This window comes from Lynx rufus, unplaced genomic scaffold, assembly GCF_022079265.1.
Source record: "Lynx rufus isolate CCGP_SWC_20201006 ecotype Redwood Valley unplaced genomic scaffold, mLynRuf1.p SCAF_6, whole genome shotgun sequence".
In the NCBI taxonomy this organism is placed as follows: domain Eukaryota; kingdom Metazoa; phylum Chordata; class Mammalia; order Carnivora; family Felidae; genus Lynx; species Lynx rufus.
In genome coordinates, this window is record NW_025814878.1 from 2,607,445 (window position 1) to 2,623,188 (window position 15,744).

General features: G+C 44.4%; 1 protein-coding gene across 1 annotated transcript in view; it reads right to left on the reverse strand.

Moving 5' to 3' along the window:
* FNDC1 (fibronectin type III domain containing 1) overlaps positions 1 to 15,744 on the reverse strand; it is an 80,380-nt gene that overhangs the window by 37,909 nt on the left and 26,727 nt on the right. The window contains exons 5-10 of the mRNA XM_047101970.1: positions 13,513 to 13,700; positions 12,544 to 12,651; positions 9,432 to 9,620; positions 5,458 to 8,046; positions 3,428 to 3,528; positions 887 to 998 (exon numbers count right to left, since the gene is read on the reverse strand). Of these exons, the coding sequence (XP_046957926.1) occupies positions 887 to 998; positions 3,428 to 3,528; positions 5,458 to 8,046; positions 9,432 to 9,620; positions 12,544 to 12,651; positions 13,513 to 13,700 (3,287 nt within the window). The remainder of the gene's footprint in view (positions 1 to 886; positions 999 to 3,427; positions 3,529 to 5,457; positions 8,047 to 9,431; positions 9,621 to 12,543; positions 12,652 to 13,512; positions 13,701 to 15,744) is intronic.

The window sequence follows — 15,744 nt, forward strand, 5'->3', positions numbered from 1 at the left end:
TACTTCATCGATATGTCCGATTACCTTGAAACAACTCTTAGTCTCTGGTAAGGAAAGTAATTCTTTCCTCCTCCCGATTCCTAAGCCTCAGGAGGAAAAGTGTTACATTGTACCAGGGGTGGCAAACTCACTCTTCAAAGGGCCAGAGAAGAAGGAGGGCCAGATATTTTAAGCTTTATGTTGCAGCTACTCAACTCTGCCATGAAACTTTGGGGCGCCTGGGTGGTTCAGTTGGTTAAGCATCTGACTCTTGATCTCGGCTCAGGTCATGATCTCAAGGTCCGTGAGTTTGAGCCCCGCATCAGGCTTTGTGAATCCCTACTTGGGATTCTTTCTCTCTCTCTCTCTCTCTCTCTCTCTCTCTCTCTCTCTCTCTGTCTCTCTCTCTCTGTCCCTCCTCCACTTGTGAGCACTCGCTCTCTCTCTCTCTCTCTCAAAATAAATAAACTTTAAAAAAAAAAGCACAGAGAGTACACAAAGGGGTGTTTCTGTAAATTTCGAATAATTTTCACTTCACAAATATTATTCTTTGATTTTTTTTCCAATCATTTAAAAGCGCAAAAACGCGTTTGACCTCACAGGCATTACAAAAGCAGGCAGCAGGCAGGGCTTGGTCTTCGTGCCATGGTTTGCTGCCTCCTGTGGCTCTAGGCTGCCCTATTTCAAGAACAAAGTCGAGCACCACCTTTTCTGGAGGCTGGGATCTGAAGCAAGGGTATAACTACACTTGTATCAGGGGAAAAGCTACGTTCTGCCCCTGTGGGGCACTCCTTTCCACATGGCTAAACGTAACTGGACCAAGGGCCCCCATCACAAATGGGGAGGGGGTTGTTATTCTACAGCTAATTCAGAACATTTTTGTGGCCGAAAAACCACTGTCACTTACCCACAATGGTGCGACCATCTCCTCCCAGTTTAATCCGAAGAGGAGTTCCTTGTGAATCTTGGAGGTACCTTCCCTCTTCATTTAATACTAACCCACGGTCGAGATCCACGACCTAAACCCATGACACAGATTAAAGAATATACTGAGCATTAATCCAACTACACAAACATATGCATGAAGCCTCCACAGAAGGAGACCATAATGTGAGTAGGAAACATTATTTTTGTCCACATCATTTGCAAGGTTTAAGAATGAAGTGTAAATGTCACATTATTGTTTACCCATAGAATATGTAAATTGTTTTAAGTTTCTCAAATACGCAAAACATGTGCAAAATGCTGCTACCATTTAGTATGCTGTGTGTAATGCTGAAAAGCAGGAAACAACTTAAGTGTTCATCAGTGGAAGGAAGGGGTTAAATACATTATGGCCCATCCATACAGTGGAATGCTAGCAGCCCATGATACAGATTTGGCAATTCTACATATATTGACATCAACTGCTACAGACTCAGATTACAGGACTGCCTATTTTGCAGAAATAAAAATATATCCATGTGTATATATAAGCTTAAAACTGCAGGGAAAAATACTCTGGACGGACATACCCCAAACTGTTAGTAATGGTTTTCTCAGAGGCATAGTTTGGGGTATTTATTAGCCTAAAATATATCTATTTCATAGATTTCTGAATTGTTTTAACTTCCAGCCATGACCATGTATTGCTAGTGTATTAAAAATAGGAAATGTTTCCATCAGTCTGTTAGTGTTAAACATCGAAGTTGCTATAACAAATTAATTTGTAATTAAATTGCCTAATATAGAATGCATGCAAAAACTTCATATTCTAAGGAATCATAAAATTGGGGCGAGGGGAAGCTATTACCATCCCTGTTAAGAAACAAGCTCATGCTATATACACTGGTGGTTCTCCAAGTGCGGCCTGGACCGGCAGCCTCAGCGTCAGCTGGGAAACTGTCCAATATGCTAATTACCTAGCCCTACCCCAGACCTTAACTGACAAGTCTCATGGTGTCTGAGAACCATGACTGCACAGCAGGCCACGGGAGGAAGCCACTTTGTTGGGTGCTGTCTTGGTAATTAAAACTCATTTGTATAGGGGCGCCTGGGTGGCGCAGTCGGTTAAGCGTCCGACTTCAGCCAGGTCACGATCTCGCGGTCCGTGAGTTCGAGCCCCGCGTCGGGCTCTGGGCTGATGGCTCAGAGCCTGGAGCCTGTTTCCGGTTCTGTGTCTCCCTCTCTCTCTGCCCCTCCCCCGTTCATGCTCTGTCTCTCTCTGTCCCAAAAATAAATAAACGTTGAAAAAAAAAAAAATTAAAAAAAAAAAACTCATTTGTATAAACCCTACTTTTGAACTCGACTCCATACCGTTTCTATGCAAAATTGTTTACAATGAAGGGTGCTCAGTCAGTTAAGCATCCAGCTCTTGATTTCAGCTCAGGTCATGATCTCAACGTTTGTGAGTCTGAGTCCCACGTCAGGCTCTGCGCTGACAGTATGGAGCCTGCTTGGGATTCTCTGTCTCTCTCTGTCTGTCTGTCTCTCTCTCTCTGCCTCTCCCCTGTTCATTCTCTCCCTCCCTCCTTCCCTCTCTCTCTCTCTCTCAAAATAAATAAATAAACTTAAAAAAAAAGTCTTACAAAAATCATTTACGATGACATTTTGCTTTAATATACATTCTTCCTTTATAAATTCCTGTTCCTTTGAGAAATGATTAAATGTATCTTTTACCTGTGACTAAAACTTTTATGAGTCTCTCAATATGTTTTCTTACACCTTACTGTCATGAAGGGGAAGTTTTGACCGGGAATTCCCAAACTATGAATAACTGCATAATGAATAATGAAAAATGAAAAATATTTTAAATCCTGGGACTTTGTAAAGTGTTCTCCCCATTACCCTCTAATCTGCCAAGAAATCCCTAGCATTTATCTTAACCTCAGGAAGTGAAAGTCATTAAAGCTTAAGCATATATAAAATACTAATAATTATTTTTTATTTCAGTCAAACAACAATTATTGGAAAATTCAAAAGGTGATCTGTTAAAAATTGCCTGTTTGATTCAGTATGTTTTGATTTGCTCATTTGTTTCTACCCTGCTTTCGTTTGCAAAGGATTTGAGACAATTTACAGGGAAAACGTGTATACTAGTTAATCAAGTAATAAGAAAAACAATAAATATAAAGCTATCAGAGGTGGAGAAGAAGCCCATTTGAGAGGCTAAGCACTAGCGTGCAGTTGGAACATACGTCTGTGTGATTTTCCTAACCCATCAAAGCAAACAGGAAATAAAGGCCCCTTTTATTTTATTGGCAATGCGAAGAAAGCACGCTAGTGATTCAGGGGAATGAAGATCTTTCTGAGCACTGGAAGAAACAACACGCATGTATACTGACATATGGGTGGTTACAACTAGAGAAGAAAAACGAAAGACCATTTCGTTTATTGTTGCAAAATGCCCACCATTTTCTCCTCCCAACAGCATGAAAATAACCGGTATGTGTAAAGAAGTTTACCCTACCCACTTTGTTCCTTGAGGGCCATTGATAATTCTTTGTCCACTTGGCTTTCCATTACTACCAGGAAGTACTTTTGCTTCTACATTTGGTCTGCCATTATAACCTACATGGCACGGAAGAAAGAAACAAAGAAAGAAAAAATACAGCAAAAACAAAAAAAAAATATGGTAAATTCAACACTCCTGTCAAGTTGGTTTCATACCAAACTCTAAGTAGTAACATATCATTTCTAAAAGAAATACTAAACAGGATTTTAAACCAATAGCTTATACATATTAGATGCCAGTCTTAAATTGTGACTTCCAAATACCCAGTATGAATGTCTATTAAAAGTACAGTAAAGGGGCGCCTGGGTGGCGCAGTCGGTTAAGCGTCCGACTTCAGCCAGGTCACGATCTCGCGGTCCGTGAGTTCGAGCCCCGCGTCGGGCTCTGTGCTGACGGCTCAGAGCCTGGAGCCTGTTTCCGATTCTGTGTCTCCCTCTCTCTCTGCCCCTCCCCCGTTCATGCTCTGTCTCTCTCTGTCCCAAAAATAAATAAACGTTGAAAAAAAAATTAAAAAAAAAAAAAAGTACAGTAAAGTCACAGTTTTCTGACAATATTGGGGAAAGGTGACAGTCCAGAGTAAGTAAATTTTCTAGATAAAGCTTAAGACAGTAATGGCTATAGCATTATTTTAGCCAGTTGGAGGACAGAGGGAGAGTTGGAAGGATGGAGAACACTACCTCTAAAATAGACTAGATGCTGTCCTGCTCTTCTCAGATTATACTAAACCCAACAACTATTTCTAGCTGAATCAGGTCCACTCATCAGTCGCCAAGTGTGAACGCTCGGGGCTGACTCGAAGCTTGCTCACGTCTTTGGCGCTGCTTGAGAAGTGTTAGCGCAGAGAGAAAACAGAAGGTTCAGTTAGGGACCCCTTCCATTGCTCTCTTGTCTGCTCCTAGCACCTGCCCTTCCTCTTCATCTCTGGGCATTTCTGATCAGCTACAGTTAGTGCAAGGTCCGCGCTGGGAGCGCTCTGGCCCAGCCCCACCCACAGCACCAAGTGCTTGGGCTTTCTGACAACTATTTGCAGGTCAGAGACTTATTTTTCTTGCTCAAATAGTTAATGAAAATTAAATATTTATGGAAATTCTGCTATCCACCAGGGAATGTGGATTTCACATCTATTATCAAGGTCTTAGAATTGCTTAAAATAGTCCATTTTAATAGAAAACTGACCTCTCCATGGTGCATTGTTCTATGTCTTTACAGTGGGCCAAACTAACAATACATAGTACAGACTAACAAACACTAATACATTCTTTCAAGAATCGTCCATCATGCCCAAATTCCAAGCAAGGATTCTGCCCTGGGGTCCACGCAGACTCTAATTCATAGCTGTCTGCATTCTGTTCTCAATGTAAGTCACACATCTGCCTGTTACTCCTCTGTGTGACAATCATCCTTAACATGCATTTTTTTTTTCCTGAAGTTTTAAACAACATTCACTGACTGCAAAGTCGAAGCGACACATCGGAGTCTGTCCCAGGGTGTGTTAAGTTGAGAATCAACAAGAACGAGGTCAAGCCTACACAGGTACCCAATTCCTTACTGTGGATTCTTTAAATCTACCCTGGCAGGTGAAGGACTAAAAATAACCTACAACACAGGAACCCGAGTCTGGCATCACAACCGTGACACATTTTCACGGATTAAGAGCATATGTTCAGGAATTCAAAGAGGCAGCATGTGACAGAGGAACGGCAGGGGCGGGGTTGGGGGGGGTGGGGAATCCACGTCTGGGATGGGAAGCTGTCTGACCTCGGGCAAACCACTCAGATCCCGGAGCCCTAGCTTCCTCATCCGAAAACCAGGAGAAACAAGGCAAGAAGCAAGGTTAAGAGGATGAAATCACCTTCTGTCTGCAAAGCCCTTAGCACAGTGCGGGGACACAGTGGACACTCCATAAGGTAAAATGAAAGCCTCTCAAAATTGCTAGGAACGCTACTGAGAGCCACAATGAGAATGTTAAGTTAAAAGCACATTACCTGGCCTGGTAGGGGGCCTCACAGGCTGGCGGGCCAGAGGGTTCCGGAACCTGGAGTTCATCATACGCTGGCGCAAGGAGAGCATGGGGGTGGTGGCAGTATAGGCCGGAGGGGCGCGGGTGGTGAACCGCACCCGGGCGGCGGGGCCTGCGGTGGCCGGGCTGCGGTGGGGGGGTCGGGGCGGGAGGTGTGGGGCTCTCGGGGGGCTGCCTGGAGGGGGAGGACGCTGCACTGGAGTGTCGTTCTCGTCCTGGGGGGAGCTCACCCTGGGAGGCGCGGGCACAACGAGGGGCTCAGTCTTGTCCTTAGCGCTGTTCCCATCTGCGTATTTGCCGCCCCTGGGGCTGGAGGAGGAGGGCCACTTTAGAACAGAGGAAGACAGAGGGTCCTTGTCCTTTGCTCCTTTAAAAAACATCGCGTCTTCGTCGTCCTCCTCTGCCGAGACGGACTGCTGAGATTTAGACGGCAGGGGCTGGCGTTTGGACGGGGAGGCTGGGTCCTTCTTCCCCACAGCCTGGGGCCCCAACCGGCCCGGGCCCCTGGGGCGGGCGAGGGGGTGGGGGCGGGGGCTGCCGGGCCTCGGCGGGGAGACCGGGGGTCTGCGGAGGTGACTGTCGCCCGCACCTCCTGCCTGAGCCTCCAGCTGGCTGTGCTTGGGAAGGGATGCGGTGGCCTCCCTGGCCCGGGCCGCTGCTTCTGCGCCGTCGTGGGGGGTTCCGCCAGATCGGCCCTCGGAATCCTCGTTGCGATTGTGGGGAGACGTGGGGAGCACCCCTCGGGAGTTGGCCGTGTGAGGGGACTGACTGCCTCTGGCCGCGTAGGGGTCCGAGAAAGAGGCGCTTTCCTGCGCCGCGGGGTGGGGACGCTCGGGCTGGGGGTTGGCCGGCAGACGCCCCATCTCCTTGTTCTGGGGACCACGGGGCTGTGGCTGCGCCACGGAGACCTCGGAGGAAGGCACGCTGGCCCCGGGGTGGTGCTGTGACCGCCGAGCGGGGGCCAGTTGCGCTTTGGGGTAGCCGCGCTCCACAGCCACGTCTGTGCTCTGCTGAACATCCTGCGCCTTGGGGGGCAGGGCTTTGCCCTGAGGATGGGCACCTGCCACAGTGCCCGCGGACCTGGGGTTCTCTGCCAGGGGCTCCTTCCGCTGAGCGCTCACCCCTCTCTGCGGGCTTCTTCTGAGGTGATCCACACCCAGGGAGGAAGGCTGCCTGGAGGAGGAGGAGGAGGACACGTGGTCGTGTACCACGGTGGCGGGAAGCGGCTTCTCGTCCTCTGCTTCACTCTCTGCGCCCTCTCTGTGGATACTCGAGCCGTGCGTATGGTCAGCAGCTGACTGAGAATTCACCCTCGAGTGAACTCGGGGGGACACGGTGGACGGTGGGGAGCTGGAGGGATGCAGCCGGAGTCCTCGGCCGCTGCCAAACCGGCTCGGATATCTCGTGTGGGCAGCAAAGGGCTTGTTTCTGAACAAACTGAAATGCCCAGAGACAGGCGGACCCGCTGGCAGCCGGGCCCGGGACGTGGGAGCCGTGGCCTCAGCCTGCCTGCCTTTATCTTCTGTATCATTGTCACCAGCACCATCAGAGGCATCTCCTCCTTCAGAGGCCTGTGTCCTTGAGGAGACACCAGAAGACGAGGACGACTTGGACTGTGATGGCGCACTGGACTTGGTAGCTGGGGTGTCGTGCCCAGCCTTCCAGCCCCTGGACAGTGGAGCTCCGGGGTGTGGTTCAGGGGGCAAAACCTGAGATGACCCTCCCTGGGGAGGAGAAAGTTTGGAGGGTGGGACTGAAGCGTCTGAATTTTCCTCCCTATCCCCCAAATGGGGTGCCCTCCGAGCGGGCAAGGCTGGTTTTGTGCCGTGGTGCGCAGGGCTCCTGTCCCGCAGGGCGCTAGAGGGGGCCTGGCGGCTGGGCCACACGGCTGGCCGAGCATGGGTGGGGCTCTTGGGAGGCGGCCGCTGGGAAGCGGTGTCCTTGGGGGCCGGGGAGCCTGCGGCTGGCTCTTCCTCCTCTAGGCCCACCGAGTCATTGTCAGCAGAGCTGGAGGGCAGGTTGGGGAAGGGCCCCCCTGAAGGGCGGTGAGGGCTGCCCTCAGTGGGCGTGTGGGGTGCAGACGAGGCTGGCGCGGAAGGGGAGGCCCCTGGACGAGGGTAGGGAGCCCTGTCTACACTTTCCTTTCGGGGCAGCGCTAGTGTGTGAGCTCTGGCTGGAGTCCTTCCAGGAGCAAGGGCTGGGGGGACAGATCTACTTGGTGGCCTCTGCTCTGGCTTCTGGTCTTGAGTCTCCGAGGACGTGGTTGGTGGGTCTCCCCGAGAATCCAGCTCCTCCTCGCCGGTGATTTCTGTCGACTGAAGATCTAAAACTGCAGTCTTCTTGGAGTGAACCTGGGGTTTCCTGGGCACCCCACCGTTAGCCAATATTTTGTTCTTCAAGTCAAGAAGAGGATTCTTGACATTTCTGCCTCGGGGAGAAACAGGCAAATGAGTGTGTTTTGAGGAAGTGGGAGCTTTGGGAGACATCTCCGGCTTTTCAGGCTTCCAGTTATCCTCTGCGTGGGTTTTCTGCACATCGGACACGCCAGAACCAGCTATAATAGATTTCAAAGATTTTGCCGTCAAAAAAGATTTGAAAGCTGTGCCACATGCAGTGAGCATTTAACATGACCGTGTGAAGGCATTTATAATTAGTCATTGTAATTTCTCATTCTTTAGACATTGGACACATTTTCCACATTATGGCAATCTCTCCTAAACACCTCTTTTGTTTCAAGTAAAGATATAGTAGTCCTAGCAAATTGTATTACATTTCTAGAAGTTGAATCAAGTTATGTCATAGCTTATTACTTCAGGCATTTTGAAAGGAGTACTTGTAAGTAATCCTTGATTTTGGCAATGCAAGATCTTATGTAGGATTTTCTTAACATAACTGTCAGGATATTACAGATGTATTACAGCCACTCTTAGCGATGTAGGCAAGAAATACACATAAGCTTGGTACAAAATGTTGAATGATCTACACTCAAGACCAAATGGGGATGTGCTGTGTGTGATGTGCAGGTGAAGGGTGAGCAACAAATTTGTAATTTTTGAGACATTACAAAGTGTTCCCTATTCCCCGCCCCTAACATGCGGGTACTTGCTTCCTCCTTCTTACTTAAAATCCCTTTAATAATAGATACGTTTGCAATCTCAAAATAAGGTCTAAGCTAAAAAGGCTCCTCGTGTAGGCAAACATATATGACACGTACCCTACAATTTACCCTTTCTTGAGAGCAGGGTTGAATGTAGGAAGGGATGCAGGAAGAGAAGGAGAATGTATATGGCAATGGAGGACCCGGAGGGAGCAAACCTCATCCATTTCACTTTTTCCAGCACAGAATGGTTGAATATTATAGTATACACTCTGGAGCCATCCTCACATCACAGTGAAGGAGACAGCTACCGATATCGGGTGTCAATACGGGGAAACAGAAAAGAAAATCCAGTCCAAAAGCCTCACTCCAATTTTGGGTTTTATTAATTTTCAGAGTGGTCAGACACACAAGGTACTTAAAATTCTTCCCACTAAAGCTGCACTCCAAAACAATGGAACACAAACTAAAAATTTTCAGTGCTATTTAGAAATTGAGGAGAGCTAACACATAAAAATGTCACATCACACCTGCAAAAATGTTCTTCCCGTGTCATCACAAGCCCTAAATTATACAGTGATATGAGGTTAATCACATAATTAATACGTTTGTGTTATTGTAATATTGTAATAGCAATTCATGTTACTAGCAATCAATAATATTTTAGTCTCCGGGGAGACTAATTTCTAAAGGAACAACAAAGATATTTTAGAAATCAATAGGCAAATTTAGCCCCCCAAATCATCAACAGAGCAGCACTAAACCCAAGGGCATGATTCAAAGTAACACACCACAGTTAGCAGTAATGAAGAGAGAGAGAGGCACAAACACACAGTGCTTACTTGTTGGCATAGCGACAATGAAGGCTTTGGAGTGAGGCCCCAGTCCTCTCCTGTTTGCGGCCCGGATTTTGAAAAGATAGCGTTCCCCAGGCTGCAGACCATCCACTAGGGCAGAAGTAGTCTCTCCAGGATAGGTGAGGGACTTTGCTCCAAATGGTTTGAGAGCCGGGGCGTATGAAAGAATGTATTCTGAAATGATTTGGCAGACGGTTGGAAGGAGGAAACTGAAAACAGTCCTGTGTCCAGCAGACAGACTGTATGGGCAGGATGAATTAGAACGTGCATTACTAAAATTAATACTCCAGCAATGCATGCCGAGTCAGCAGCTGGAGCATAAAGACAGTGGAAGGTGAACTAGCGTTCATTCGGGCTACCAGACAGGGTCATGGAGGGTTTAGCAGGCAATTTTCCATTTTTAGCAAATTCAACACATGGAACCCAGGAGGCCAGTCTTCATACAACTTACCCAAACTATTTACGCTGCGTTGGGACTTTTTCTTCATCGTGCTTTTTGCTAACTTACTATGTCACATTAATATACCCTGAGTAGAAGCAGCCATGGGAGAAATGACAACTGTAGGAACTGAATCTCAATTGCTGCCACCTTTAACAGCCTCAGTGTGTTCGTTTGAGCTATTTTTATATGCGTCTTAGGCCAGATAAATTCTATACTTGGAGCAGAATTTCACCTTTGTAGGAATTACAGTCTTAATATAAGGGCATTTCACAGTATTTAATACTATGGGGAAAAGTTGCTAGTTCATAGATTTATGTGATGTCTAATGTTTCCATCTTGAATCAGTGATATTTATAGACACGTACAAACATGTAATGTCCTTAAACTTTGAAAATCAGAGCAAATTCAGTCCAAGGAACTAATATATCTCTATGCTTATGTGGAAATACTATAACGTAAAGAAGCCATGTTTTAAAGCAGAATTTCCACCCTCAACTAAAAACTGTCAGGTCTGTTTTCCTCCCAGTGAACTCATCACATTAATGGGAGGATGCACTAACCACAAAAAATAATTGGGATCACAGAAAAGCTAAGCGACTGTCATACTATCTACATCCTACATAGAGGAGCACAGAAGACCTTTTCTTTTCCCTGATATCTAATCTTTAAAAAGTATGTTAATTAAAAAACTTCAACTGAAAATGCTTTTGTAGCATTTGTCCAGAAACAAAACAAAACAAAACAAAACACCCAAACATTCTTTTCTCTTTGAAAATGAGCAAACTAGTCATTTGTGGTGGTCACAAGTAAGAACTAAAAGAACCCACTGCTATAAAATATTGTCATACAGATTTTTTTTATGAATTCATCTGGAAAAAATGTAACCATGTCGAAGTATATTCTTCTATTATGTCTTCTATTTCTCATACATATAAATTCCCCAGTGTAATTATGAATTTTCAGTCCCACCACCACACCTTTATTAAAACCACCTAACAGGGTTAAGATACATGAGTTCTTTTGGACACAAAAACTCAGTAGCTATTATTATCTCTGAAAATATTTCATTGACTACGAGGGAGCTTCATTTGCCAAAGAGTTATAAATATAAACTAAGATGTGGGAGAGGGAAAGAAAACAAATAAGTAGCATGGTAATAAAGTCATGAAAAGAGGAACAATTGACTTTTTTTTCATAACTAACAAAAGTAGTCAGCCAAAAAACGTATTTACACAATTTTCACAATCCTTTTCAGCATCACAATAATAATACAGCCAAAGCTCAAACTGTCATAAAAAGGATGATTAAAAGGGCCAACTTTCTTCTCTTCATTTGCTTCTGATTTATTCCACTGGAAAAAAAAAATGAGCAAGAACAGTATAATATATTCTTTAAAAACTGTGAAGTGAGAAAGCAGTAAGTTTAGAAACGACTGCCCCACATCTACCTTCCTTAACTTCTATTTGTCCCACGGACAACCTTACAGGTCCGCAAAGACAACTTACAGTTGTATACAAGAGAACTTTTCAGTTTTTTAATTAAGAAATCCTCAAAGGAGATTAGCAATAACTGTCTCTATTTCTTTAAGCTTACACAAACTTATCAGAGTATTCTGGACAGACTTAAGTTGTCTTCTAAAATCAAATAACAATAAAACGTACCCTTAGGGTGCATTTATATAGGCACTGTCAGGGGGGAATCTCCATATAGCCTTTTAAAATATCTCCAACAGACTTCCGAAAGGTTCTTAAATATTTTTACATTAAAAAGAAGTGATTTGTGGGATGCCTGGGTGGCTCAGTCTGTTAAGCCTTGGACTCTTGATTCCAGCTCAGGTCATGATCTCTAGGTTTGTGAGTTTGAGCCCTACATTGGGCTCTGCACTGACAGTGTGGAACCTGCCTCGGCTTCTCTCTCTCTCCCTCTCTCTCTGTCCCTATCCCGCTCGTGCTCTCTCTCTCCAAATAAATTTAAAAAAAAAAAAAAAGAAAGAAAGAAAAAAAATGATTTGTGCTTTCTTTAACATTGTCAACAATTTTTAAATTTAACTAGTTGTGAATATTTTATTCTATTTTCTTTTCATCTTCTGTGTTTTTTTCTAAGGTCATAGTTTATTTTTCCTCAGCCAAAAAAATAATAATAATAATTAAAAAGGCTGAAAAATGGGAAAAAATCCATTTTTTAATTTTATTTCATTACTTGATTTTCAAACCCATTAAGTATTTATGGTCTCATTCAAGACATTTGTGGTCCCACAGGGTTCCAACTCACTTCTACGTTCCATGATCTTCCTGGTACAATGAAGAGACCCCTAGCATGAAACACAAGGTGTGGCTTATATGGATAAAGGTTAGGCTGTCACACCCACACAATCAAAAACATCCCTCCTGATAGCAGCACCAAATTCCCTGTGGATAGGGAAGATGGAAAGTCATCTTCACGACTACCTGGACCTTCCTGACAATGAAAACCCTGCATGAAATACCCTTGTCCATTGGGTTAGCGCCCCACAAGCATACGCTGTTCCCTATTGCTTTTCCAGTCACCGATCCTGCTATTATTAGAACTGGTGTTCATCAGAGTCAACGGACACATCTCTGTTTGGAGTACTTTGCTGCGGTGGGCACCTTATACCTTAAATAATGAGGTTCCTACCTTTCACTTTCCCTTCGGTCTCAGGCAGTGCATCCCAAGCAACAGTGACAGCTGTAGATTTGCCATTGACTGGCCAGACGTTCAAGTTTTCAGGAGCTGTTGTAGGAGCTACAAAAGAACAAGGACCCAAGGTTTAAAAATGCCCTTATGGATATTCAACAAGTGTATGACATGTGGTCCTACATACAGATTTTTCACTGAAGCAATACTGTGTTAATTTTTATTATACACGAGAGAAAAATCTACACTCTCATTACTCTTAGTGTAATATAGTGATTTATGTCAGTGCTACCAACTTATGTAGTGAGTTTAGACTTATCTAGGGAAATGCTTTTAGAATTTCAGAATTCCTCTCATTGCTGAATATTGAAATATATAAAGAAGACTAAAATCCAGTTCAAACTTCTTTCTCATAAAGCTTTTAAAGACATAGTTTTAAAAAATAATTGATACAGAGCAGAATTTTCCCCCAGGATCAAACACAACCTCAGCCTTAGGAAGGAAGAGTCTCTCCTACCCTCCACAGCCAGGCATTACCCAGGGGCATTCACGAAGAAGTAGTGATTCCTAATTATTCTCTATCCTAGGATGTAATGTGCTCCACATGTCAGACTAACATGCTAATGAAAATGGCCAGTGAAGGATAAAACACAGATCCAAGGGAACGGTTCCTGAACTTCTTTGCATTCATACATAGAAACACTTCCAAGATTTCGGAGTAATGTTACTTTAAAAACTGCCTCTGCTGGGGCGTCTGGGTGGCTCAGTCGGCTAAGCATCCAAATTTGGCTCAGGTCATGATTTCATGGCTCGTGGGTTCCAGCCCTGCGTCGGGCTCTGTGCTGACAGCTTAGAGCCTAGAGCCTGTGTTGGACTCTGTGTCTCCCTCTCTCTCTGCCCCTCCCCCGTTTGTGCGCTCTCTTGCTCTCTCTCTCTCTCTCTCTCTCTCTCTCTGTTTTAAATACAGACCAGATTCTGGTGTTCTCTGGAAGACAGATGTACTCCATTTGCCATCTCTTTCACCCTGTGAAATACGGACTGCGAATTCATACATGGTGTCTGGAATCAGGTTCTCAACCAACACGCGTCTGTTCGAGGTCTGCTTGTGATCCCACCTTGCTGATTCCCCCTTTTCTCGATAGCGCACGGTGTACTGTCTGTAAGAAAACACAAGGCAGCCACACGCCCAGCTGACCAATTCCCTGCAACTGAACGCTAGATTCATTGCTATTTTTCCTTCCCCATAAGTAATGACTTCTGGAGGTAAGCAGAGAAATCAAAGAGGAGAAAAATCTAAAGTTTTGGCTATGTTATTAAGTCAGAGAATTTACTCTTAAGTTCCAGGGAAAGGTGTCTAAAGTAGGCCAGGAAAGACGGAGATTAGTGTCTTACAGATCAAAAGATCGAGCAGAGATTCAGAAGGGAAGAGACAGAAGGGGGACAGCTTTGACCAGGTAAGTGCCTTATGAGAGATGTGTGAGTGTGAGTGTGTGTGTGTGTGTGTGTGTGTGTGTGTGTGTGTGTGGTGTGGAAAGGCCAATATTAGGAACTGGAACAGGGGCACCTGGGTGGCTCAGTCAGTTAAGCATCCGACTTCGGCTCAGGTCATGATCGTATAGTTCCCGAGTTCGAGCCTCGGGGTTGGGCTCTGTGCTGACAGCTCAGAGCCTGGAGCCTGCTTCGGATTCTGTGTCTCCCTCTCTCTCTACCCCTCCCCCATTCATGCTCTGTCTCTGTCTCAAAAATAAATAAACGTTAAAAAAAATTTTTTTTTAAAAACTGGAACAGCCCAAGGTATCTTGGTTCTCCAGAAAAGAAAGACAAGAAGATCCAATTCATGCCAAAGCAGTTATCAGGAGGAAAGACAACGTGTGGTTTTGAGTAGACTTATCATTATGAGAAGGAGCAAAACTGTGTAATAAACACAGCAGGATAGAGGAGCTTATAAAAGGAGCTCTACTGTGTGATTATCACAGAGAGAAATGGTGTGGGCAAACAGGGTGTAACAATGTCAGGCAGAAGGCATCCTCAACATTCTGAGAGTTGCAAATGCCACTTAGTGTCTTCCTTTTCCAAGAAATTTTCTTTGCAGCCACTTTGCAGTAGAAAGCATGTGAAACATTAAAAAGGGGCCATTCATTGTATTTAATAATGAAGACTTCAGTTTCAGACACAGCTCACCAATTAATATAAGAGTCCTGCTAAGAAAACTGAAGCCCTCTTTTGTTTTCATCAAGATGTTAGAAATCACAGTCCAGTGGTAATCAGGAACGCTTTGTGTTGGGAGAGGCCAAATGGCTAGGGAGAGAATCACTAGACCCTTCTGAGGTCCTTCAAAAGAAGCAGATTTCTTTCTTTCTTTCTTTCTTTCTTTCTTTCTTTCTTTCTTTCTTTCTCTTTTCCTTCCTTCCTTCCTCTTCTTTCTTTCTTCTACTCTTTCTTTCTTTCTTTCTCTTTCTTTCTGTCTCTTTCTTTCTTTCTTTCTCCCTTCCTTCCTTCCTTCCTTCCTTCCTTCCTTCCTTCCTCTTCTTTCTTTCTTCTTTCTTTCTTTCTTTCTTTCTTTCTTTCTTTCTTTCTTCCTCTTTCTTTCTTTCTTTCACTAACAGACAGTGACAGAAACTATATCTAATACAAATAATGGTGTGTGTATATATGTATATATATATACATATATACACATACACACACACATATTATATGTATATAATCTCAGCATTCGATTCCATTCATTTTTTTTAAAGGACATTCACTCTTCCTGGTCGTAGATAGGTTCAAAAGTTAATACATAGTGCCCTGGTGGCTACCAAATCTTTGGCTTTCTCTTGGTAATATTAATTATTCAGTCATTTAACACATAAAATTTTGATGGCTATATTAACCTACCAGTAACATGAAATGCTGTTCACCAGTGGCTTTTTTTAACATAGAAATTATTTTAACCTTATGATTGGTTTTTCTTCTACTGCTATTGCAAATCAGTATAAAAATCTGAAGAGCATAACATCGTGGCTTAAGAGACAAGACAGTTGTCTTTTGCTGTACACAAATGAGCTGGACATAAAGAAATTCAGTGTCTGAAGAATGTCTAAAGAAGAACTACAGTGTGCAAGGCATTTGACAAATGTCCACCTCTCTGTGTAAAAATCCTTGCTCCTGCCAACCTTTCCTGGATAATGGGAGGGATGGGAAGACTCCTTCTAA